The sequence below is a fragment of the Amblyomma mixtum genome, chromosome 5 (assembly GCF_055824585.1).
Source record: "Amblyomma mixtum isolate Tamu chromosome 5, ASM5582458v1, whole genome shotgun sequence".
In the NCBI taxonomy this organism is placed as follows: Eukaryota; Metazoa; Arthropoda; class Arachnida; order Ixodida; family Ixodidae; genus Amblyomma; species Amblyomma mixtum.
In genome coordinates, this window is record NC_143016.1 from 28,697,867 (window position 1) to 28,725,234 (window position 27,368).

At 50.5% G+C, this 27,368-nt stretch overlaps 1 protein-coding gene across 5 annotated transcripts in view; it reads right to left on the reverse strand.

The window, feature by feature from the left end:
- The window catches only part of Ca-beta (Calcium channel protein beta subunit), a 119,617-nt gene that overhangs the window by 38,235 nt on the left and 54,014 nt on the right, over positions 1-27,368 (reverse strand). Inside the window, exon 1 of one of the 5 annotated variants that reach the window (XM_089543720.1) lies at positions 9,752-11,120. The exons of the other annotated variants lie outside the window; for them this stretch is intronic. Within the exon in view, the coding sequence (XP_089399846.1) occupies positions 9,752-9,799 (48 nt within the window). The 5' untranslated portion in view covers positions 9,800-11,120. Of the gene's footprint in view, positions 1-9,751; positions 11,121-27,368 lie in introns of those variants that run through there. 5 annotated transcript variants of the gene reach the window in all.

Below are 27,368 nucleotides of genomic sequence, written 5' to 3' on the forward strand. Positions count from 1 at the left end.
GACACTACCCTGAGCGCCAGCAGAGACCAAGCCCTTCCTCGTATAAAGTAACTCCATTGCCTAGAACTAAGATACCTCAGACTGCTGAGGTTCTAAGTGAACGATTAGTACACGCTTTTCATTTTCTCGTTAAAGCAACGAAAAATACTAGCGCGAAGTGCAGTTAATAAAGGTTTTTTTTTTTTTTTACGCCATAGATACCTATGCCCGAGATCGACATATCCTCGTGTAGGGTTCCGAATAAACTTTGACCATCTGCTGTCTTTCAATGCGCACAGTAACCAAAGTTTAGAGGAGGTTTTGTGCGAGGTGCAGGTTGCCTACAGGAAAGCTGCACGAAACATTACCAGTGTTCATATGTTACACGAAATCACATGCCTGCGGAGCATAGCCGTGTAAAGAGTCTGTTACAATGATTTAACTGGTTGCTCTTCCACAGTGCTGAAATTTTCTTCCCTTTCTCATTTCGGTATCTGCTTTCCTCACTCGTTTCAGTACGAATCGGCAATCGAAGCAGAACAGGCAAAAGGCGTTGCTAGCCACAGACAACGCTGTTTCCCCCGAAGCAGAAATGAAATCTCAAATCTACTCTGCTGGTGCAAAAAATAATAGTAACATGAAGCAAGCCGACATTCGCCGGTGACTGTTGCACTCCTTCATGTGTGTGCCATAATAAAGAGCCCTTTATTTCCCTAACCTTGTTTGTTAAAAATAATAGTACCATTCGTGCAGCCATTTCTGTCCTTAACACTTGGAAAAAAGACTTACAGCGGCTAAAGATTTATTGCCTCTACTCTGCCGCATATTCCGACTCGCAGACACTTCTGCAGAACCCTGTCGGTAACGCATCGCCGCCAGTCCTGGTTTCCCAAATAGCAGCTACCTACAAATGGGCCCTCGAGACTGCACCCATCGAAATGCACTAGGGGAATGAAAGCAAACGAGAATTATCTGGTAGTAACTGTAGTTCACTTTCTAGCGCAATACACACAGCTTTCATTGCATAATGATTCCTGAAACAAATTAAAAGCTCCTACCCAAATTTCCAGATACCATTATCTCCCCGGAAGTATTTCGTCGAAATAAATGCCATTTTTGTCACAAAGCGTGGCTACAGTAATTAGGCACTGCTCATACCGTTACCATATAACACGGCGATTACTCTGGAAACAAAAAAGTAACAATTAAGAAACAGCGGCGATTACATTGCAATAAATAAAAAAAAAGAAACGACGAAGTGCCTCAATGCCTGGCAGGAGTGCTGCCAGTAAAACCGAAGGGACAAAGCGGCCGGAGCAGTGCGAGTGATTCGAAAGCGAGTCGCGACGCCACGAACGAACTCGTCTCGTAAAAGCAAAGAAGGTCGAGGACGAGGACGTGCGGGTGATGGGAGAGGTTAAAAAGTGCAGAAAGGACCGGCTATGAAACTTTGACGAAGCCAGCCAGAGGGAAGGGGAGGGGGCGAGCATCATAAAAGGGCTCGGTTTGTTTCTTCTTCCCGCGCGTGCATCGAACAACACGTTCACCGGAAACGCGCCGACGAGAGCAGGAGGGGCGCCCGTTAAGAGAACCATCGCAGACCCTATACAGCTTTGCGGGATGCTGGAGGGGCGCGCCGACACTCGCGGGACAGGAGCACTGCTGCCGTACGCTTCGCGCTGCGCCGCCGCCGCTCTGCACGAAAAACGATTCCGTGTTTAAACGAGCCCGACGGAACCGATCGTCAATAAACAGGGCGCCCCACGCGGCTCCGTTCCCTCGCGCCACGGTCGCTTTCCGGCGCTGTTACTCGCGATCGCGAAACCGTCTCGACGAGGAGAAGGCGAAGAGAGACAGAAGAAGAAATAAAGAGGAAGAAAAAAAAGCCCCCCAGGCATTCGCAAAGAGGTCAGAACGCGGAAGCTAAAAGATGCGCCCGACGAGACGGAGCACGAGTAGCGGCGGAGGAGCCGAAATGGAGTTTCAGAATCAGAGCAGTTTTCATTTGCGAAATACTTTTTATCAGGAGATCTTCTTGGAGACGCGTCACAACCGCTGCCCCCACCGGCAACTTTGAACGCACAGTTATTGCGGCTAATGCAGAAAGGGAAACTGAGACCTCTAAAATGTAATATCATGGAATTTGCGGCCCTACACAAACGTTTGCGGCGATAAGGTAGCAGCTGGCACCGGACAGGGTTAATTGGAGGGGTATGGGAGAGGCCTTCGTACTGCAGTGGATGTAGTAAGGCTACCGCTGCTGCTGATGATGATGACGACTAACCTTAACACCGAGTTCACATAGCCAAGCCTGCCGACATTTTGTTCTAGCTAATGGCCATTAACCAAAGTGTACCACAAGGTTCCGTATTAGGTCCCAGGATTTTCTATAGATATTAATGATTTGCCTAGTTCTCTTACCATATCTAATTGTATTTTATACGTTAATGACACAGCAGTATATGCTGATCACAGAGACAATAATGACACATTTACATCCCTGACTGCTGAACTTTAACTTCTAGTTACATGATGTCAAAACAACGAACTTGAAATCAATACTGAAAAAAAAACTGGTTTTTCATTTTCATCAAAGACAACCTATAAGTATTAAGCCGGTTTACTTGGACAAGTGTCTTTTTGGCGGGACGACCACATCATACCAAATTCTAAAGAGTACTAGATTTGTTGGCATAATACCAGATGAACATTAAAAAATTGATATGCACACTGACTAATTAAGTAAAAAAGTCGCATCCGTATCCGGGCGCTTCTTAGGGCACGTCATTACTTCCAACAACATATTCTTCGTTCACCTTACACAATTATTCCCGGTCCCCTAACTCACTGCATACCTTCATGGGGTGATATAGTGTAGTGATACGTATCCTATTCATATTTCCAGCATTCACCATCTACAAAATCGCGTAGTTCAAATAATTGAATTTTCCCCTTTCTCAGCATCAACAGTGCCCTCATACCTAAGTCTTAATATCCTTTTTCAATTGAGCTCACTACAGTTAAAATTTTCTTCGCTCATCTTCAGTGCTTGAAGTGAAGACATTGTAACTACAACTATGCCCTCATATTGCCTCACAGGCAGTAATCTTACTTGATTTTATGAGAATGATAATTTGCTGCTTTAGCCCGAGCTTCTCTCAACCGGGCGCCGACGGCCTCCGACCTGGGGTTCTCGCGGGAGCGCATGCACTCATTCAGTGAAATGACGCAGGCCTGCAAAGCCGAGCGTCGGCTCTACCCACCTCATCCCTCCCTCGACAATTACCATCAGACACTTTGGAGGCGGCTCCGAACACGCACCTTACACTCCCCTTATATACGCTCGCGATATCACCCAGTCCACACGAACCCTTCCTGTACCCTCTGCCACCACCCCAAAGCCACTTTCGACCATATTCTTTTCCTCTGCCCGGCGGATCCTCCCCCGCGGGGCCTGGAACACCTTATCACTTGGGAGGCATGGGAGACCCTACTGCGCTCCGAGGACTCGGCCAAGCAAACCATCGCCACATGCCGGGCTGCCAGCGTCATGAGCCTCCGGGACATGAACGTTTGAGTGCAGTGGGGCCGTGCGGGGGCCCAAGGACCGACGTGTCCAAAACTCCCTTGTTCCAAATAAAGTTTTCATCATCATCATCTGCTCCGAAAAAGTAAACTCAAATTACGGCAACAAAACCGTTACGTTCTTAGCAATATCATTATGGTATTCCCGACTTCGATGCGCTGAAACAGCTCAGACATCCGGGTTTTTTCATTAATAGCATCAAAGCATTTTTGCAAGCAAATTTATCATTACACTTTTACACTGCTTCATCCTCATTGAATGAAGTTATGATCGCTGCGTCAAAATGCTACCTGCTGTTGTTTCCGGACTGTCGCATTAATTTAACGTCGCATTTCTGCTATTTTTTAACATTCGCGCTATGCATTTTGCAATAGGAAGTCCTAGCTTCACTCTGGGACTTCCTCCAGTACCAATTAACCCGACAGCCATATTCTGCAACGAACTTCTCTTAATAGAAACCAGAAAAAAATAAATACTGAAAAGCAATCCTGAGAGTTTCCCTGCATGGTGTTCCTATAAAGCATTGCCTCTGCAGAAAGATATGAGTTCGGTTGCTGAAACCAAGGTCGCGAGTTCGATGCCGGCCAGGAGGGCCGCATATCGACGAAGACGGAACGAAAGACGCCCGTATACTGTGACTTCGGTGCCCGTCCAGGATGTACTCAGCACGCTACGGCCGATGGCTCCCATTAAAGAACCCCAGGTGATCAACATTAATCCCAAGCCCTCCTCTGCGGACTGCATCAGCTCACGGTTGTCTTGGTACGCAAAAAAGCATCAAACGATCATAAATGCATTAACCATCAGTTGCCACAATAATGCACAAACATTTAAAAGCCCCACCTCCAACAACACCAAAAACTGCTTGGCAGATGCGGTAACTTCCAGTAATCTTTTTCTGACCAAACAGAATGAGAGGGCAGACCAGTAGGCCGCAAAAAAGGCCTCTACTTCATCGTTAGACTCTTTGGATTCGGCATTACGAAGCAATAAAAGAAACCAAAATTCACACGGACAATGAAGCGACTCAGCCACTGATGACGACAGACCGGCCGTTTTAAAGTTAAAAAGAATCTGTTTGATTATAAAATGCCAGTCGGCCATCTTCGCGCATGCAAACTCAAGCAGGGTAAGCGCTGAGGAGGAAAGGTAGAATGAAAAGTAGCAGGCTTTTCGCATATCATGAAAGGAAAATTCTCACTAGCACACTCGAAGTCAAGTAGACGCAGACAAAAAGATTAAATTTAGCGAGGGACCTACGAGGTCGTTCCAATCTCGCCCGGCCGAATGAGCTCAATCAGGCGAAGCCTCTCGCTTTTTTAAAGCGGGTATCGCATCGAAATGACTGTGCCAGCATTAAGGCTCGAACGTCACTCTAATCTGCACAGAGGAATCGAAGTTCAATGAAATGCTCAGTTTACGAATGACGTAACTGGAAGGCATACACACGCAAAAAAAAAAAATGTGTCGAGGAAAACAAAACGAAGAGAGATTAACTGCAAACCGCTTCGATCATCGAGCTGGCTACTTTGCATATGATCGATGTTAACGAAAGCAAATGAAATGACCACATCTTTTTGTTGTAGCGGTGAATAATGCTTAACGATGCATAAGCTCCCAAGCAGCATTTCAAAAGGTCTTACGTATAGACAGCAACTAAGACCGCGTTGGCATTCAGGTTCTGTGAACAGTCAAACAGCGGCAAAAGCCCGCTGTTTTCAGCTGAGTAGAAAGCCGGCGTAGCTGTTCAGTGTATCTGCGTCCATCCCAGAAAAGTACATGACTCGTGGAATCATATACAGGTTTCGCATATGATTTAAACAGTTTCCGAGGCTTCAAGGTGCGAGCCGGAAGTACAACTCAAATGTATATGCGCAGATCAAGCCGCTGCACCATTCACCATGAGAAACGCGATGCTGAAAGTGCGCGCAACACCATCCAACGATGCCTAACTATCGGCCCAGCGGACGAAAACGAGTGCGGCGGCACGCGGGATGGACTACTCGCAAGCACACGGCGAAACGAGCCACGAACGGAGGGAGAGGTCTGGGGGATATTAAATCTTGTCAGACAATTTCCGTCTGGACGCCGTATCCACATGTAAATCTCGATCAAGAAGCACTGTTCAACACGGGCAACTTGGAAGGGTCGCACACGAAAGTACACGCGTCATCTCCGAAGTCGATGAAATAATGCGCTGAGTGGCGCTCATATTCCACTTCGACTACCAGAGGACCCCATTCCTGCTCTCCACGCACGCAAATATGGAAGTTACGTGACCGCCGCTGCCTACTGTCCCCAGAAAAAAAAAAATCACCTTTGTGATAACGCGCGTATCTGCCTTCGCAAGGTCGTTATTTTAGGCGGTAATCAAAGCCCCGCGTGCTAGCACAGATCAAATCGGCGATATCGCCAACCAGCAAACAGAAACAGGAAGAACAAACAGAAAACGAATTTCTGAACCTCGTTTAACCAGCACTCACGGAGATGCTAGAGGACACTGGAAGCGGGTCGCTCTATGAAATTCACCTGCAATGACTCGTTCCACTTGTTCTGCCAACACTGCGCAGTGGCAGCCATATACTAGCTTCCGTGCCCAATGATTTGGAAAAAACGATTGCGGCACCCTGAAATTTGTTTCACTGACTAACTTCGATCACGACGATAGTGTACTCTACCGTTTACGTTTGCTGTGCTCTCGTTTTTAAAAATTTATTTATTTATTTATTCTAGGAAACAGTACACAAACAGCCCCTCAAAATGTTCCCGACAGTTTTCCCGCTACATCTACATGCGACGCTCGGCGCCTGGAATATTCATTATGCCTACAACGGAAAAAGAAAAACCTGCGCATGAGACGCAACTCAGCGGCTTGCTAACATCGCCCGTCTCTTCGCCGGCCCGATGCAACGGGACAAACCAGTTCATACTCAAAACGACGACCAGCGTGTCAGTCGAACGACGCGACGGTGAGGAGCGAGCGCGCTGCGCGTAGGTGACAGACAAGGGGCGAAGAAATAAATAAAAACGACGACCGTTCTACAGCTCCCCTCAAGTCCCACGCCGCGACAAACAGGCTTGACAGTTCGACAAGCGCGCTCAGAACTGAGTACTCCGCGGTGCACCCGTTCGAGTCTCTTACTTTTGTCGCCGCTCTTGTGTACACCAGCGCAAAGGCGGCAGAGCCGCTATAAAATCTGGGTGCGCTCGTGCGCATTCGCGAGGTGCTAAGCTCCGGCAACACGGCGCCTCTGCCGAGTGCTTTCAAAATGCAGCGTGGCTAAAAAACGCGCGTAACAGTCGAGAATAGCACACGCGGTCTGTACAGGTGTCCCAAAGAATACGGGAAACGGAGTAAGGGAAGCCGTCGGCAAAGTTCGCCATCGCGTGCTCAAGTAGCTGTATGACGCAGGCACAGCATTGCAGGTGTCAGTTAAACATGAACACCACCTTGCTACACTTTTGACCTTCACCTTGCCGATAGGGCGGGCGAAGCAGCGCTCCCACGAACAGTGGACGTTGGTGACATTTCTGACGCTGGCAGCGACGGTTCACCAGTGACATGCACCCCACCGACAACAGGTGGCTCGTTACGAAATACAATTATGCCTAATTTTCGACATATCATTCCCTTGACAGAGTCCTCGTGTCTTAATAGGCCTCTTTTAATGTCACGTTTCCAAGGAATCTATACAGTTTGGTTTATTGGGGTTTAACATCCCAAAGCGACTCAGGCTATGAGAGACGCCGTAGTGAAGGGCTCCGGAAATTTCGACCACCTGGGGTTCTTTAACGTGCACTGACATCGCACAGTACACGGGCCTCTAGAATTTTGCCTTCATCGAAATTCAGCCGCCGCAGCCGGGATCGAACCCGCGTCATTCGGGTCAGCAGCCGAGCGCCGTAACCACTGAGCCACCGCGGCGAGGCGGAATCTACACAGTGACAATGCATCTAGTTTCGACCGTTTTTTTTTCTAGGCATACAATTACGACTTCAACATTATAGTTTCAAACAACCATTTGTGACATGCAAGCACCGCACCGACTGAAGGTCAGTGACTGCGGACGCTTAACACGGAACAAAAAGATGAGTCCTTACTTTCCTCTATAAACCGTAAACGTAGGAAAGTTGAAAGCACGCCGACAGCACGCCCTTAATGTGGAACGCGATCATGCTCTGACATGGCCGCAAAAGGGACACAGCCACCACGGCACCCACGCAGGCAGCCGGGCCAAGGAAGGTGGCATTCTTGACAAAAGAGAAAACGCGGAGAGCGACGTCAAAAACTTTCGGTGAGGCACACGGCGGCGGCAATTGTCGCAAGCGTCAATGCGGCCCTTTCGTCGACTGTTGGAAGAAGCGCCGCTTCGCTCGGGCCACAGACAAGGCGAAGGCCAAAAAAAAAAAAAAAGGGGGAGGCAAGCAGCGTGGGAGCCCCAGGGATTCCGGCTGCCTTCGGCACCACACAATGCGCGCCGCCGCTGCTAGAGCACGAAGCGGTGCGGCTTATGCGCGGCTCCCGTGCGACTTTCTGGAGCAACTATGCGTTCAACTCAACTTGCATTTGGGGCAGTTCGGCCGCAACATTACGCGCATACACAAAGAGAACATGAACATCCCCTTGGCGCATCCGGAGTGCGTTTACCAGTGATCCGTTTACTCACGCGCGATACGTCTCACAACTCGTTCCAATCTAGAAAAGCCAGACAGGCTGATCACATGACACGTGTAACAGCATCCGCACGCACGCTTTCCGTGCAACTTATACCCGTGTAGCCTCAAAATATTCACTCATGCGGCACGGCCGCAGAACATGTCACGTCTGCGCTCCGAGTTTCGAAGTAGCGCAATCAAAGCGACGGCGTCGAAAGACTCCCGTTAAAACAAAACGACACCAAGGTGCAGCCACCTTGGCCTCGGCTACTGTTAGAGGCCAGCATTACGGTTTTCTGACCCTGCGCTGCTTATAACGTAGTCGGTGCGCACGGCACTAACCTTGGCTCGGGATACCAGACGCAACCGCCTCCCCGAGACGAGCGTCGTTATTCAGAGCGCGTTCGAACGGTCTGTTGCGACTATCGATTGCCGGCCTACACTGCCACGCGAATCGTTACAGGACAGCGACTTTTTTTTGGGAGGCACTGTCCGGGCGCCACTTCGACGGCCCTGTAGAAGGTCAGTCGGAGTCGCAAGCTTCGGTACGCGTCAGCTCAATTCTGAGCAGTCGTGTCCTGTGTACACAGCGAGAAAAGATAAGACTATAACGACGTCGCCTTCATGAAAATCAATGCACATATCCAAATTCTCTCTAGACCTCAAAAAATGCATGTGGGAACTAGGGGCGCGTTGGCTGACAGACAATGCAATGAAGCGGAGAAGTGTGGAGCAGTGCAGCCGTGTCACCGCAATCTTCGTGGCGACGCTGAACTGCTTCAGCTGTGCATCCCAACGCAGAGAGAGAAAAAAAAGGCTAAACACAAATTAGTCCCTCACACTGGCCTTTTTTCCACGGATCCATTTCACGTACAGGTACAAGCAATATACAACAATACCGTAATTTCGCAGCCGAAACTTCGCAACCGCAATTTCGAAGACCGTAACTTACTTCTATTTCTCGCATTGAACTTGAAAAACTGGTAAGATCATCCATTCAGAGACAACAAACTAAGAAAAAAAACGAAAAGTATGCGTCCCGCTCATGCCTGGAAATAAATCGTTAGGACGAATTCAATTAATTGGAATTCAATTTCATAATGCTTGTACTTGTGCAAACGTTTCTTTACCAACATAGCCCACGCAATAAATGTACTGCAAATGCTACGGTTACCGATCTCTTAACAATGTATCACGACTATACAGAAATAATTACCGAAAGTCTGAAACTACTAAGAACAATTACTATATACCGAAATAACTGTCGAGTCCGAGGTCAGTATCCCAACTGCCCTGGATCGCAATCAAACGACTGCAGACATTGGCTGCATAAACCTAAGATACAGCACAGTACCAGTAGGGCCAGATCTTTAAAATTCGCACCAAATGCCGATTGCAACCGACCGCGACGTTTTGGAGACAACCAGCGTCAATGAACAATGCTTCGACAGGGAAGTATCCACACCCGCTACTGTCGTACACCCGCTGCTATACAAACGCGAACGCAATCGCGCCGTGGGTGCAAGTTACCTGCAGTCCTGGCCGGGCACGTCTTCGCTTGAAGAGACCCTTGAGCATGTCTGGGAAGGCCGCAGTCGTTCCGGGCACACATCGCACACGGCGGCGGCCACCGGCGAAGCAGAGAGCCGCTCGGCAGCGTCGGAAGCGAGCGACACGCTCTGTGCCGGCTCGTCTGGCGACGCTCGGCTACGGATGCGGCCAGGCGATCAAACAATGCGGTCTCGAGGCAACGAGGCTGTCCCACAGGTCAGCTCCCTCCGACGACGACGACTAGTCGTAAGCCGCGCAAGTCACGGTCACCCGACGCAAACTTGGCCTCACCAAATGACGCGGGTAGCCCTCGCCGGGAAACACTCCAGGTCACTCGACGAGGTAAACGCGCCGAATTACTTTACTAAAGCGCGCTTAGTTCGCATGTAGTCGTTACACTTGTTACCCTCTACACCGTGGAACAACAGAGTAGTGTCGCGCAGTTCAAGTAAAGCAGCAGCCTCCGAAGGAGCCATCATCAGCGCCAGATCTACTTGCCTCGGAGAAACCGAGGAGTCTGTAGTCTTTCGTGTCCAAGTGAACAAGCACCGCTTTGAGGAAGACGTCAGAAGGCACACCGCACTCGCTTTTCTTCTTTTTTCCTTTCGCCCCCCTCTCTCTCTCTCTCTCTTTACAGGCACGACACCCAAAACGCGTCAAGCGTCGCCGTCCACAAACCTCGCTGGATAAGCACAGGCGCTGCGACACATACGAGAGCAAACACGGCGGGCATCAAAATGTGGCCGACGGAGAAAGCACGCGCGCTGCTCTCCGCCGAGGCGAAGCTCCATACGGCGATACGTCCTCTTAATTCCACACAACGGCGGCACAATCTTGGCTCGGCAGAAGCGCTCTCCGCTGCGCCTTATCGGGCGACCATCCCCCGCGGCTGCGCAGCCACAGCGACGAACAAAGAAACGCGACGAAGCGGATGGAGCGACGAATCCTTTCGGGCTGGACGCAGAAGCGCGGCCGGCCACCGGTCACGCACCACGCTGTAAAACGGCAGCACGCGCCGAGCGGCCTCAGGAACGCGGCGCGCCAGATCGGCGGCGCTCGTCGTCAATGGCGAGCCTCGACGCGGCGGCGATGGCACGGCGGCGCGTCGCAGCCCGAGGTAGCAGCGGCGGCTCGCGGCCCGGCCGTTGCGAGCGGCGGCGCAGTCTCGGCGGCCGCATGGCGCTCGCTCAGCCCGCGCCGTGGTCCGGCGGAGGCTGCGGCCTCGCCACTGCGGGCACGGCGGCTTCGGAGGGACGGAGAAGACCGGGCAGGCACCTCGCTGTCGTCGTCGTCGTCCGAGGGCTCTCTAGCGACCGCGTGTCGCGCCAGCGGCCCGCTGACGCCTACGAATCGATTACCGTTCAGCGGCAGAGAGCCCCGCGCGCTCGCCCTCGCTGCCCGCGCCGCGGCAGCGGAGGATGGAAGAGCGCGCCCGACGCCTCCTATGCGCGCCGGAGAAAGTGGCAAGCGGCGGAGTCGAGGTGCCGCCAAGACGGAGAACGGCGCAGCCGAGGAGGGGCTTCTGAGCGAGCGCTGTTCGCAGACAGGTATAGTATATACAGGGGTGGAGAAGTGAGACCGTAAACATTGATGAAACTACTTGGAAGTTACTACAGCGCCCGCACTATGTTGAATAATCAGTGACCAGCAAACAGCGCCCGCACGACGGGCGAACCACGAACAACGCAGATAACGCTACCCGACAGAACGTAAACACGCACACAAGCAGATAAGAAAACACTGCCCGCGATCTGGGGCTCGCAAGTTTCTTCTTTCCGAGACAAAAAGAAAAAAAAAATAAACGAAAAGGGGTTTCGGCATTAACCAAGATCCAGAAGTTAACGCAGCTACCCTAAACGAAATTATACCGCAGGTGTTAAAAACTCAGCTGACATTTGCAGACAATAAGTCTTGCTTTGCCTCTTGCTGCTGTCGTCAGTGGTGGGTGCGTGCACTGTCCGTCCCAGTGAACGTCTGATGCGCCCAGAGAAGAAAGCCCTGCACGAACATAGGTTGTGCTCATAATCGTCAAGGTCACTGCCACAGCCTCATTGAAAGTCCTCGATTAGGAAAGAGTCACGAGACTACGCGCTCCGTGTTGCCACGGTAAGCGTTTCAATGCGACGAAAAGTCGGGAAGACTGAGAGCACACAATGGAAGACCTAATGTCGAGGATGAAATACTAAGCTTTAGTCACAACAGTAGAGCTGGAACACGGAACGATGAGAGCGCAGACGCACGAGGCGAACATAAAGTCGAGCAGAGGCGGGCCAAGACAGGCGTCCGAGAAAGGAAGAAGGTCGGTGTTCGGCGGTGTGCGTTTCCGCAGTTCTCTTTTTTTCACGGTTTCAAGAAAAATCAGCTCTTGAGTTGTGCTCCTTTTTGACTCGACACACAAGCGTTGAACGCTGGATGTTTTCAAGTGAACCGAGGAACGACCAAAAAACGGAGGTTAACCGTTGACTACGTCCACCAAAGCACAAATTCTTCACGAAAACAGGCAAGGTCAAGGATACCGTCGGATGAGACACAGTACTTTCGCTACAATTATGCGGAGCGCGACATTAAAGCATTAGAAACACGGGTGGGGATACCACAGCGCGAAAAAGAAACCGACAACAAGAGGAGTCCCACAGTAATGTCCAAGCTCGACCTCTCGCAGGACCCTATTCGCAGGCGGTCCTCTGACGATCGCAGTTTCACTAACGGACGCCGAACTGGCCGGCACCGGTGCACGTTCCGCGCAGCCCGAGTGCAGCACGAGCACATATGCTCGCGCGCACTCTGCACCGAAGCACGGCGCAGCCCCCGTGTACTGCACACGCACAGACGACGCAGCACAAATAGCACAGCCAGGGGGCCAGGGCACAACCATCGGCGTGCCCACAGGGGGGAGAGGGGGGCGCCGCCGAGATCGCGGCGGTGGCGCAGCGGCGGCGGCTACAGCAACGTCTTTGCTTCGATTGACACGCGAGGCCGCTTTCCTCCTCCTCCTCCTCCAGCGGCGTTGGCGCAGCAGCGGGCGGAGATGCTCACGCTTCCAAGCCCGAGCTCGCCAGCGGCCGAAGGCGGGGGTGGAGAACACTGTAGCAGCAGCAGCAGCAGCGGCCGCCAGCCAGGCCGCGCGCAGCCCGCGGCAGCAGTTTGCTTCGACATGAATAAACAAACGGGCGGTGGCCCGCGGACCAATTGCGCGCGCGACGTGCCTCGGCCAGAAAACAACGCCACGAACAGAGCAAGAGCGTGCTAAGCGCTCTCCACGGAGAAAACGTACCAACGGGGAGCCGTGTCTAAACCGACAGGAGGCCCGAGTCGCATTGCGAGGAGAGAGAGAGAAAAAGAGGGATGTGTAAAGGCAGAATCGGGGACAAAAGAGTGCGCAGTATACGACGGCTGCCACCCGCGGTAGCCCAGCGAATGGCTCGAGAGAGAAAGCGACCGCGTACAGCAGGGAGATAGACCGAAACAACGCTGAATTCGTACAGTGCGCTTTCCCGCTCCCAAGCTACTTGGTCACCCCGAGACTGAGACGCAATAAGCGATATGCAGAAGATTACAAAACGCTTCCCCCGCTATGCATGAAAAAGATCATGTTCTGCTGCTCCATTCAGAGTGGTCATTGAAATAGGCGTGCCGCCAACGTAAGGGCATTTTAGTGACGTCCGTAAGTGCACGTCGTGAGGCGCACCGCACTTTTTCGGCCAAGGACGGTGGAAGCCACGGACCGCAATGTAACAACGAAAAGAAAAAAACTGGCTTTTACCTCGGCGCCAAAACTATAGTTAGCTTCGCGAGTGACCGCAGGCCACTGAATCAGTCTCAGCCCTAATTGTCTGAGTAAGCCCCATGCCCACGGACGGAAACGGAAAAGACTTCCAAGGTAGAAACTGATGAAATGAATGTCGACACCATTTTTAGGCTCCGAAGTTGTCTTCAGCACAGTTATTAAGGAACCGACCTCACGTTACGCGCCGCAAATACACCGAACATCAGGCTGCTCTGCCTCCGCGAAAAACGAACACAGAGCAATGATTGGTTTATTTGGTTTATTTGGGTTTAACGTCCCAAAGCGACTGAGGCTATGAGGGACGCCGTCGTGAAGGGCTCCGGAAATTTCGACCACCTGGGGTTCTTTAACGTACACTGACATCGCACAGTACACGGGTCTTTATAATTTCGCCTCCATCGAAATTCAGCCGCCGCAGCCGGGATCGAACCCGCGTCTTTCGGGCCAGCAGCCGAGTGCCGTAACCACTGAGCCACCGCGGCGAGTAACACAGAGCAATGAGTACGCCCACATACGTCCATGCCACACAAGGTAAAATGGAATTATGAGGTCGGTTCATCTTTGTTTGCCAAACGGCATGCTGACTTTTCTCGTCCTAATAGCTCTACAACGACAGGCTCCAGTCACACCTGAGGAAAGCCATGCCTGCACTACGATAAGTAGAAAAAGAAGACCCGCGCGAAAAAAAAAAATCGCAAGGGACACCTAATTACCTCATGTGTTGGCAATGCGACAGCACTAGAAGCTACTGCTTTTACTAGAAATGACGTCACTTCCGTTCTGGTGACGTTGGTTCCTCCCAGCCCATGGGCGAACTTTATAGGTTTACGGGGGTTTAACGTCCCAAAGCGACTCAGGCTATGAGAGAAGCCGTAGTGAAGGGCTCCGGAAATTTAGAGCACCTGGGATCCTTTAACGTGCACTGACATCGCACAGTACACCGGCCTCAGGAATTTCGCCTCAATAGAAATTCGACCACCGCGGCCAGGATCGAACCCGCGTCTTTCGGGTCAGTAGCCGAGCGCCATAACCACTGAACCACCGCCGCGGGAGTGGGCGAATTTTATGACCGCGGACACATTTTTTTTTCTTTCCCCTATGAGGCTTTTATTCAGATGACATTAAAAGATAAGAGAAAAAAACGGCACGGCCATGGAACGCCTTTAGAGAATGAGAGCGAGTTTACGGAAACTGTCCTCTCGAGATAAAAACCGTAACCCAGGCACGGAAAAACGAAACAAGCGACCCCGCCGTTGCAAAGGCGAAGCTCCGGCGAATAAATGTGAACACGCTGTGCACCCGAGTGAAGAGAGCGCGAGCTAAAAGCGATTCAATGGCCGCCAGGCCCCCGAAATCAAGCTGCAATCGAGTGTCTTGCTTGTAAACCTGACTAGGGACGAAGACAAACAGTAACCGCGAGCTAGTAGATTTACGTTTAGGGTTCTCGTATAATGATACCACAAATACGATGTCTGGTGGATCGAAAAGAAAGGCTGGACCGTGACCGCAGACTGAACAAGCAATTCCCATCTAAACTTTCAGTACGCGGAACTGTAAGAGACAGGAAAATATTTAACGAGCTTGTGCATTTATAAACCCGTCGTTTATCTAAACGGCGAAAAAAAAATCGATTCCAGTATGCTTAAAGTAAAACTTATATTTGCACTAATTAAGGCAAATTACTGACACAAGTATCATGCTGCCACAACGCGAGTTTTAGACGATGCGTGACTGCATTTGACTGCGTGACTGCATGTCACTCAATTTGGCTATGCATTCAGAAATAATTAAAAAAAAAAAAGACAGCACACGTCGAATGGTTTCTAAACACCTAACCCATGGAGACCGCTGAAAGTTACGAGATTCTAAAACAAAAATGAATTGTTGAAAACTAAACTGAGCTACTAACTAGTTTTTTGTTATTTCAAGTGCTGTTTTTTTACTTAACTCAGGCAGCGGGTTGTGAAACAAGAAAATCCACGCGTGTAAAACTGCCTCAGAAAAGATAAACGGAAGTAAGCTTCCCTATAGTCGGGCCCGGAACATTTTAGAGAAAGCACGCACTGGTGAACGCACGTGTGGCACGCCCCGCGAGGCTCCGAACGCCATCCCGCTGATGGACTTTTAAGGGTCGTAAAACACGTCCCCAGCTGAAGTTATTCACCTTTGACACCTCAGCAAAATATTTTCTATTCAGCAACAACACTCACGCTCCAGCCACTCCACTCAATCAGACTGTCGCTGATTGGCGGCGCTGCTAGCAGACAAGATATCGCCTTGCAAAGGTTTGGACGCTTCTAAAACCAAAGCCATAAAAAAAAAAAAAAGGACAGCGAAAGAAGCTCGCTTTGCAACGCGCTGTCACGGACTAACCTATAGCCCCTTTCAAAGAGACCTGCAGAGCAAAAGCGGAGAGTCAAAATGCCCCATTCGCCGGCCGTATTTCGAGTTCTCAAGCTGCTGCATCTGGCCGCGGCATCAACCGTTCCCACGCCCGCACAGCGAACGGCAGGAGAGGCATCCCCACAAACAGAGCGCATCGATCAAACACGGCTTTACAGTCTGCGTACCACGCGTCAGGAAACGCGCGGATACCGCCGATATAAAGGCAGCGGCGGAGAAGCAAATACACTTCGCACTGAATAACGAAGAGGACAAAAAACAAAACAGAAAGAGGATATGCGCCGCAAGGTATGACAGCTTTCCGGGAACGCGCCCGCACGTGAACACTGGCTACGCCGACGAAAGAAGCCCAAACAGCGCGGCACGAATGAACGGCTTCGCGCTGCGGCGGAACGACCCCGAAGCGCGACCTCAACGTCTGGGCTTGGCACATGAAAGAAAGCCAGTGCCGAAACAAACAGCCTACAACACAACTTTGTAAAAGCAGATGTAAAAAAAAAAAAAACCCACTCAGCTCCGCCAACAGTGTGATGTTCTACTTAAGGTTTTCCTTTCAGTCCTAAACTGGGTCTCGCCGCTGCGGTGGCTCAGTGGCTATGGTGCTCGGCTGCTGTCCCGAAAGACGCGGGTTCGATCCCGGCCGCGGCGGTTGAATTTCTTTGGAGGAGAAATTCGAGGCCCGTGTACTGTGCGATGTCAGTGCACGTTAAAGAACCCCAGGTGGTCGAAATTTCCGGAGCCCTCCACTACGGCGTCTCTCATAGCCTTAGTCGCTTTGGGACGTTAAACCCCGTAAACAAACAAACAAAACTGGGTCTCAAGGGAAGAGGGAATCTTCAGAGAAGTTCTCAGGGAATTTTAACGGTTAGCAGGAAAATTAGATAGTTTTCCCGGCTGTCGACACTACAAATTGGCTCGGTAAATTACTCCCGTTAATGTACACATTTCGCCAAAAGTTTAAAGGCCGGGGGGAGGGGGGGGGGGGGGGGGGGTTGCTTTTGGGCCACGTCGCGTGGCACGTTTTGCGTCACCAGCGTTCCAAATGACTTACACGTAAGAGGAACTCCCTGCCCCCTCCGTTCCACAGATGCTACAAGGGCTCCCCTACACGGCATAAAACCAAACCGTCCTCTGGTCGCTAAACTTTTGACAGAGGCTGTACGACATAGACGCCGCTGCTGCTTGCTTAGGCTGTAGCGGAACACTAATGGAACGAAAAGAAGAGATTCCATCCCGCGTCTCCTCTTCCGCTCTTCTGAACATTACTTCTTCGCGCCCGTCTTTGTGCTGGGACTCAAATAGAGCGCTGTCTTAGATTACGCCTTCCTCAAAGCGCCGTTGCATCAGCGATTAGTTACGCAGTACCGGTCATCTTACAGGGGCAATTACACCACTTTTCGTGAATTCCGCGAAATTCAAGGATTAAAACTAATACAGGCTGTAGGAAAAGCATGCAAAGTTTTTTTTTTTTTTTTCGCTAGCTTTTCAAACCATGATGCAATCACCGATTACAGCTCATGCTTCTCCTTATAGCGTCGAAAAAGTGCGGAGAAGCTCGGTGATGACATCACGCATAGGTAGATTTGGAAGATGGAAAATTTCCTCCGTCTTCGTCCAAACTCTGCCGCGCGTCGTCGGATGCCGCCGAACGACGTTCCGAGGGCTTGGCCTCCGGCGGTATTCTTTTTTTTTTTTTTCCTTCAAGGCAAGTGCTTTTGTGTTGGAAATGTACGGACACCACAGAAAGTCGTCATGTGCCCCCCATTCGACGCAGTGCGCTGCGGAGAAGCCCGAAAGACGTCGTGTCAATCGGCGATTACGTCACCATTTCAAATGCTAGTCCAAAAAGATTTCGCAAGCTTTACCGTCAAGTCTGACAAATTAGACCCCTTTAAGCTCGTCGCATACTACCACCACTGCAGTTGCCCACCTTAATCGCACATTGGCGACTCAGATCCGCTGGGCTACCTACCTAGGCGACGTTAAAAGATAAAAAAATCTTTTTTTTTTCTCGGTTCACGAGATTAGGTTGTAAACGTACACAATGGATCGGCCAATTTGGGAGCAGATGAGACAGCCATGTTGCGCTGACTCTAACTTGAATTCTAAAATCCGCGTATGAGATGCTCATTATTCATGTGCCCGTTCCCTTTGCTTCCATCAAGAAGCGCATTGTGACTTAATAAAGCTTGAGACTGGACTCTTAACAGTTACTGTTTCCTTTAGCGGGTAACCTAAGGTGGTGATCGCGGCCAACTCCTCTCACCGGTCTCCCCCTGCTTCATAGACGTGGTGGAGTGCAGAAAACAAGACAACAGGAGAAATTAGTAGCATTTGTAAACAGCGAAGACCAATAAAAAAAATCCTGTACAATAACGCCTGCAAAAGTGCCAGGATCTGTTGTCGGTTTCAATAAGTTCACTTCAACGGAGGGTCACTGGTCGGTCACGCTGCACCCAAGAAAATCTAAGGGTGGCCCACCGATGGGCCATGACGCACGGGGATTAGATCCCCGAAAATCGCTGCCGCAGTGAGCGTGTTCAGGAGCGAGTTGTGACAGAATTTCTAGCGAATAAATACTGGAGTCTTAAAACAAATTTACAAAATACTTCACGCATAGCACGTAAAAGAGACTCGGTCGCGTAAAATATCAGAATTCTTCAAGCAGTTTAAAGATGCCAGTATACCAGTGTGACGACATAAGCCTTTGTAGCATGCAGATCGGTGCAGTAGTTCTCAGGGTTACTCACCAAATGGGATTCATGATTTGAGTATGATGGAAGACACGGCGCATGTGGAACAGACAGCTTCCCGCGGTGTGGCACCTCTATGTGCGGTATCTTTCTGTGTGAGCATCTTTCTGTGTTTAAGGCATCTTTCTGTCTCTAAGGCGTCTTTCTGTCTCTAAGGCGTCTTTGTGCCAATATTTCAACTGCTCGTGAATAGTTGTGAATAGTTGCAATTCCAGATACTACGCACGCTTCGAATAACGTGACAGCTCCCGGCCTTCGAGCCCTGGCGATGACAGCAAGAGCGCAACGGCTATAAAGAACGCTTCTTACACAAAAACCAAGCGCTCGGCCATCAAATCTTTACAAGTGACATAAACGACGATGTTACATTTCTTCCCTGAACGGTGACGCTTTTCCCGTCCAAGCAGCCAAAGAAGGTTGACCCATCATTTCACGAAGCATTTCGAACAGCTCTTACGGCGAGAAAAGCTGCGGGCAGTAGAACAGGGACGTGTCTCCACTGATAAGAACATCCTGCCCAGTGGCGCAACCAAAACACCGTTTCCCATCCTCAAGTTCTCGAAGATGTGCCCAACTCTACAAGGAAAATGAGACTCGACGCAATCACTGAAAGTGCTCTTTCAGTGAAAGGCAATGGGCATTCGAATCATTAAGAAACGAAATGCGCAAAATAAACATGAAGGATAAAGGACAGTACACCTGCCCCTGCACTGAAGCACATGCCCTAAGTCTACGCGTAACAAGCTACGCCAGCCATTGCTGACTAGGACAAAATTTTTGAGGGGATGTCGTGACCAGGTGGCAGGTGAACTTGCCGAGGCTTTTTTTTTTTTTTTTCATACGAAAGAAAAGGGGATGATTGTCGATCCATCATTCAGACTGGAAAGAAAGCAGATAAGAAGGCATAAAATGCGGGTACTTCTGAATAAAACCAGTATCGAATCTGCGCCTGCCCTCTACCCTTCTCGACCATGTTTGTTTTTCGCAGTTCCTTTCTTAATGCCATATGGCCGAATCGCCCAACAGCGTGCTCTGCTGAACGTTCGAATATCGATCACAAAATAACTTGGGAACAATACGCGCGTTTGCAAATTATGTCAACATCGCCTTCAAATTCCTAACCCGTTCTAAACAGTATTCACCTGTAAGACCCTTTACAAGCGGGTCAATCGTTTTCATGTACAGGTGCCGAAGAGCTATTCAAACGTTGGGGAAACAGAATTGCAGCTAAGGGGGACGAAACAAAACGTAACTGCGGTCTTTTCTAAATGGCCATAGCAGAAAATGGCTTGGTTTGATTTATAGGGTTTAACGTCCCAAAGCGACTCAGGCTACGAGCGACGCCATAGTGGTAGGCTCCTGATAATTTCGAGCACCTGGGGTTCTTTAAGATGCACTGACATCGCACAGTACACCAGCCTCTAGCACTTCACCTCGATCGAAATGCAACCACCGCGGCCGGGATCGAACCCGCGTCTTTCGGGTCAGCAGCCGAGCACCATAACCATTGAGCCAGCACGGCGGCTACACCGCAGAAAATGCTGCGGTCTACGAAAGGTTGTCCGAACTCAAAGAGCAGCAAAGCTTCATTATTTTATATACAAATGGAGCATTAAGGCAGGCTGAGTATAAGTGATCCGCAAAATAGAACGCCATCTCTCCGTGCATCGCGGGTGAAGGCTCTGCCGCTATGCACGAGAGCAAAGCGGGCAGAGCACGCTTTACAAGGACAGCTGAACGCCTGAGGTTGAAAACGAGAAATCAAGGTCAACCGATATTAGGCGCCTAACTGAGGCAAGGCTTCTTCTCTATGATACATAGGATGAGCATATAACATGTCATATACCGTATGATTTATTGAAAACTGGTCGAAAGGACGGAAAGGGCGCCTGACCTACACTGGCGCGATCAGAGCTGCTTTAAATGTCAGCCTCGCGCACATAATTTATGAACTGTGACAAGTACCGAGAAAGAACGGCGCATCACTGCCGAATTTGTGCAGGAGGTAAAAGCCGCAACATAAAAACAGGACGCAAACGTGCTGTCAAATTGTCTTTCCTGCCTGCGTAGCGCGTTTATTTTCTGTAAGCAGATGCGCAAAACAAACGCCCGCGACAGACCTGTCCCCTATTCTCTCTTTCGAGGGCGCCAAGTCGCACTCAGATTCGTTGGAACGCCCTCCAAGCCTAGCGACCAGCGCACTGTTTGTGGACGACATGCGGCTACACGTAGATCCCGGCGAAGCATGCAATAAAAGAGGTGCTCATCCCGCACCGGACACACTGCAACGGATCACGTTCCACCGACACGCTTGGGAAGGTTCCGCGGGTCGGAAAGGCTTTTGTTTTTCTGCCAAGGACTCCTCCGCTAAGTACACAATAATGACGCTCCTGCTTGGCTACCTGCGTCTCCCTATCCTATACAGTTGCGAACGTGTCACGGACTGCGGGCAGAGACTTTGGCCTAGCGATGCGCTCGCTGGCCCGCGGCTGCTACTCATTTGTTGGTCACAATAAAGAAAATAATGCGCGGAAAAAGCAACGAGGGCAAGCATGACACAGACATCCGCCGCAACGACTCCCAGAGGGCCCGGCGCCCCCTGAAGCAGAACGCGGGGTTCAACGGCTGGCTTGCTCGGAAACGTGACGCCATCTATTGCGAAATTCGTGCACTGCGCACGCAGAGGCGCCGCCAGGAGGCGGTCAAACGCGCACCCAGCACTATAGGCGCTATACTCAACCGCCCTAACCGAACACTGCCCCTGCAGAAGTGTGACGTCAAACGCTACAATGTGGCAAGCAGTGTTGCAGAAACCCACACACACATACACAAAAAGAGAAGAAACAAAGACACGAAGCAATGCGCCGCCGCTACACAGTGGAAAGCGAAACTGAAAAACGGAAGACGCAAACGGGCGATTAAGATAAGTGCCGAAGAGTGTGAAGCCATGTACAAGCAAAACAGTGTAAGAAGAGACTGAGTATAGGCGGCCGAGTATCTAGGCGCAAGAAGTTTAAAGCCACAGTTTTTAGTTTCCCCACTCCTCTTTCTCTTTTTAATACCCAGCCTCGGAAGAAACCGGAAACAGGGCATTTCGCTGCGCGGCGTCCCTGTGTCGGTTCAGTGTGCTTTACTGTTAAGCTGATACAACTCTACAGAGAGAGAGAGAGAGAGAGAGAAGAAGAAGAAGAAAAAACTCATTGCGCCACTATCCCCTATCACAGCTTGTTCCAAGACTGTCCGGTCAGGGTGATTTTTTTTTTCCCTCGTTTCTTTTTTTTTTTCTGCACTTCTAGTTGCGACTACTTCGAATTCCAGAAGTCGCTGCTAAACACATATCAGCCTTTCTTTCCCTACCAAGAAGTCGAGCTCTTCGACTGGCAAACTGAAACGAAAAGGTAAAAAAAAAGTTTAAGTGAGAAGATTTTCTGGTTGCGGGATCTCAGGGCGACAAACCAAACTTGCTGCGTCAAAGGAACTGCGAGAAAACGCCCCAAACACTGACAGCGCGAAAGTGCAGCAGTATGACTTGCGACAGAAAACGGAAGGAAAAAGCTGAGAGAATAAAAATTAAGCCTGTACCAGCAGCAACGGTAAGAAACGACTCTCTTATGCTGGCCTGAGTCAGCAGAGAAGCAGCAACAGGAATAGCAACGATCGGCATTAAAAAAAAATAAAAAGAATGAATACACACATTCATACATCAGACACACAGAGCAAGTATTACTCACCAATATTTAAAAAAAAAAACAGGGCAAAAGAATGTAAAATATGAAACGGAAGTTACGCAGCCGGGCGAGACAGCGTTATCCGCAAGCGAGACAGAGGGGGGGGGGGGGGGGGGGGGGGGGGGGGGGGGGGGGGGGGGGGGGGGGGGGGGACGAAAACAAAAAGTAGAGAAAAAAGAAGAAAGAGAGAGAACGATTGAAAAGAAAAACAAGCAGAGCGAAACTGAGCGGGCCCTTTTTTCCGAGAGCCAGCCTATCGATTCGAGAACTCGGCCTCGGGCTTCTCGCCGCCTTTCCAAAAGCCCGAGCCTCGTTTTCTTCTTTTCATCCGCAGCGCGTGCGCTTGGCCGCTGTGTTCTACTCTCATCTTCGTTCCCTCCTCGTTCCAAGCTCGCAGCGCGCACGACTGCCCTTGTCGCCGAAGGCGCGCACATAAATAAGCGATGGCGCACAAACCAACACGGACAGCACTTCTTTCCGACGGCATCACCGCCAGCAGCAACCCAAGGGGGATGCTAAGTGCATCGAAGAGGCACGCCCAGAAAGAAAGCGCGCGACTTCCTCCAAAAAGTGAACAACGTATGTGCGCACCTACATATACTCTTTCTTCTACATATGTGTGCACCTACATGTACTAGGTGTCCCAGCTAATGTAACCAAGCTTTTAAAAAACACGGGATGTCCTAGCCGTCTGAAACCAAATGAGGGTTGTTTAGAGTCGCGTGACCTAGTCTGCAGTATTTTTTTTTCATTCTTCAAGGTTGACTAATTAGTTAAGCTTAATTAACTATTTTTTAATTATTGACCTGAGGAACAAAGTGTAAATGGAAAAGTTGTAGATGACGTAGAGAAACAGCTTACTGAGACATTTGCAGCAAAGTAATATTTACGTAAAGTAGTTTTTTTACCGGCCTTTAACATAACCCGCACAATAAGAAAAAGCTTCCACGTGACAACTGTGCCACTTCAACGTCCCAAGACGCGCATTAAAGAATAAAATCCATTTTTTCTGAAGTCCTCCTCCTCCATGAGACTTTGGGTGCACATTGGGGCAGAGAAGTGAGCGAGCAGGTGGTCACGTGATAACTTTCTTTTAAGGCCAATAAATGAAGCTACGTAAATCGTAACTTGACGGCAACAGCACTACTAGCGGTTTTTCGAGGCGATCTAAAACTGTTTCATTGACACTTTCTCCCTGAAGTCAATAATTAAAAAGTTAGCTAATTAAACTTAACTACTGAATTAACATTGAAGAGCGAAAAATACACTCAAGACTAGGCCACGCGACTATGAACAACTCTCAGTTGGTTTCACTGGACTAGGACACTTCGTCTTTTTTTAAAGTTTGGTTACAATTAGCTTGGACACCCCGGTATATTCCGGAGCCCTTCACTACGGCGTCCCTCATAGCCTGAGTCGCTTTGGGACGTTAAACCCCTGTAAACCAACCAACCAACCACATATAGGGGCTCGGAAATCGCGCGAAGCAAATACTTGACGATGGCCGAACCCTGAAGCAAGAGGGTCCCCTTAAGACTGCGACACTTTACTACTTGAATGCCGCTCGAAAAACACACATAAAGAAGAAAGAACCACAGAGCATTTTTTCCAGTTAACATCAGTCATTATAGTACAGGATGAGTAGCGCGTGAGTAGCACTGTGCTACTCCTTCGAACCGACATCCGATCCGTCGCTACAACATCTTGATGGTGCAGTGTAGACCGCAGCCCACGAGCATGGGATTTGTGCCTTTAGCTCGCCTAGAGGTAGAAACAGCGTATTGTTGCTTGAACGTGCACTGACATCGCGCAGCAAACGGGCGTTTTCACACTTCGCCCCCCCCCACTGCGATGCGAGCCGCGGCAGGCCCAGGTTTTCGGCAACGAAGACGGTGAGAATGAACGGTCTGTCTCGGCGTCGCAGAGCGAAAGCACCCGCGGCGTCGTATACGTTGAAAAGGAAGAGGGGGGGGGGGGGGGGGGGGTGCGCAAACGAGCCGACGCCCTTTTGAGCTGCGACACGCGAGCCACGCACGTCCGCCGAAACCGACGACCATCCGTCTTCATAAGAGGGCCGCCCGCGTGCTTGCCAGAAGGGGGAGAGAGGCACTCCAAGAAATCGCCGCACGGTTAATAATTAACCGCTGTTACTCGGAACTCGCGACCGCACTGTCACCCGACGCGCGGAAAGCGGCTGCGCACTGCGCGAGGACGCAGTTCCGACAACTGGCGAAAGTTCGCGAGGCGACCCCGACCAGGTGTGATAGAAAACACACGCAATAAAAAGAAATATTCATCAACAAAAAAAAACACGCGGAACGCTCACAAAACACTGCACAAAGCCGCAAGGCGACCGATAATATGTCCCTCGGGCATTGTTACGTCTTCCAATTTTCTTTGTTTTTTTACGCGAGCGGTGGCACGACAACACGGACCGCACATCACGAAATGCGTTTTATTTTTTTCTAACAACCTATGAAATGTGTATTATTTTTTCTAACGCCCTAATTTGGATAACTATATTCTCCCACTTTCGGCCTGTCAGGCACTAGGATTTTTAGAGCAAGATATGTTGAGGTCAGATGTGTTTGGACGTTCTCCAGTGATTTTCAATCAGCGTATGCGTGCAAAAAGAAATGCAAAATATCTGCAGGACCGGCGCAGCAGGACAGGTCATAGATGCATCCTACAGCCGCACACTTCCCTGAACACGTCTTGTGCAAGTGTTCAGGGCGGCCGCTACTCGCCGTCAGCATCTTCATCTCAGCGTCTTCAGTCGCCTGCGCTGCCTTCTCCCGTTTGCATGCAGCCGCTTAAGGGACTAGAGAACCAAATTTTCGGTTCCCTGTTTTCGTCCTCGCAATGATGCGTATACGGCATTAGTATACAATGGATTACCACGTGGTATTCGCTTGCAGCCGCTAAATAATTTACAATTGAATCGCTTTTCGGTTTCGGTTTCAACAGTGGCAGTGACATCGAGGGTCCGTACAGGTCACGCGAAGCACGACAAAAACTGGGACATTTTCGATGTTTCTCGTTTAAATTCGCTACGGCGCCACAGCCAGCCTGCAAAACAGCCGAACTGGCAACGAGTCACGAGGCAGCGATTACACTGCAGTTTTTCATGCCTCACAATGACCTATACTGACCTCTGACGTCCGAGCGCTGTAGGGACTGAAGCCTAAACAGCACGATAAAAATTAAATTATGCATTATACAGCGCGGCCGTTGGTGAATACCACGTCGTGATCCACGTATAGTATAAACTTAAAAGAAGGGCTTTGCTAGGCAAGTCGGTAACTGTTCATCTTTGGTTATAGGGAACACGAAAGAAGGCCCAAATATGGCTAAACATATAAGGTCCTGAAAAAGCATATAAGGCCTGCAAAATTGGAAGATAAAAAGAAGCATGTGCATCCGACACATCCATATCTTTGTAAAAGGCTGAGAACAATTTTTTCACCCGTTCTATAAACTTTGAAGATGATAGTATTCCTTGCACGTAAGACGGTATATATTTATGCATGCTGTCTTCGAATAACTCAGTTGTGAGTGACGCTTCGTCCCGTCTTTCTGCCTTGTGTTCTGTCTTTTTTCGCGCCTATAACCAAAGATGACCACGTATAGTAATGTCTTAAGCATGATTACTGGAGATTATGCGTGAAGATTTGCCGGCTCTCGAATCCTATCTGCACCATGCACTCCTTCCGGTTTCTCCGTTGATTAAAAAGGGACATACGCGCTTTTCTCGCCCGTGGGCGGCGGTCGCGTTCAGCGGTGTATCAGCGTACGCAGCTGGCGACCGCTGCTCTCAATCACCTGCACTCTACAACGGCGCCTGGCCTGCAAAACAGGGACAGAAAAAAAAAATACTCATATAGGTGTTGTCCTTGGACTCGTTAGGCCGACCTGGCCCACAGCCTGTCATATGACCCCGTGAGAGGTCCCTCTAAAAATGACAAAAGCAGGCGCAGGCTCTTCCGTTATTCCCGTCCTCATAATTGCCCCGGCGCGCACAGTTCGCGGCCCCGGGCCAAACACACCGCAGCCAAGAGAAGTTACGCATCACAGCCGCGCGAGTAAAAGGGCTTCCAGAAGCGACGTATACGACGACAAGGGGCCGGACCAACAGTGCGGCCCCGACCTTGGGAGTGACAGGGCCAGGTGCGTGCGCGCACAAGCGGGAAGGGAGCCCCGTGTCGCAAACGCCGCCAAGCACCCATACGGAGCCCAGGGTCCGAGGTCGGCCAGCAATGAGACAGCACGCCGGCGAGCAAGCGGCGCGACGAGGACGCAATCCTGGTACTCGATTCTTCGCGCCACATGCCCGCTTGCGCAGGCCTCCTCTCCGCGCCGAACCGGAGGGCGGCCGAGGCAGATGGCGGAGAGGAGAAATCACCGCGCAGGGGGAGGAGGGATCGGGAGAGGAGTTCCATCGGAGCGTGAAGGTCTCCGGCGCCAAGTGCGTTATTTTCGGGCATCCAGTGAACGCCGCAGAAGAGCGCAGTGGCCGCGCGGATGGGGAAACAGTACGGCGCCGCGAGAGGCAACGGTACGGTGCAATCAGGGAGCTGCGGCAATTTGGACGACGCCCCGCTACCCCCCCCTCCCCCCCCCCCCCCCCCTCCCCCCCAAGCTCCTCCCAGCGGCCCGCGATTTTAATCGCGCCATACTCAGTGAGCCAGTTAATGCTTTCGCTCTGGCACAGCTGAGAGGAAAACCTTCAAAGGCTCATCATGTACGAGACGACTATCTTACCCAACGGCCACGTTCACCCTATATTCAGCAGGAACCTTTTGAAAAACATTTCTGGAAGCTCCGCTGCTGGCACAGCCAGAAACAAGCCAGTAATGATAAAAGCAGCGAAAAGTTAAATTCAACGTGATGGAAAATAAATTTTACTAATGCGGTAGCATTTAGGC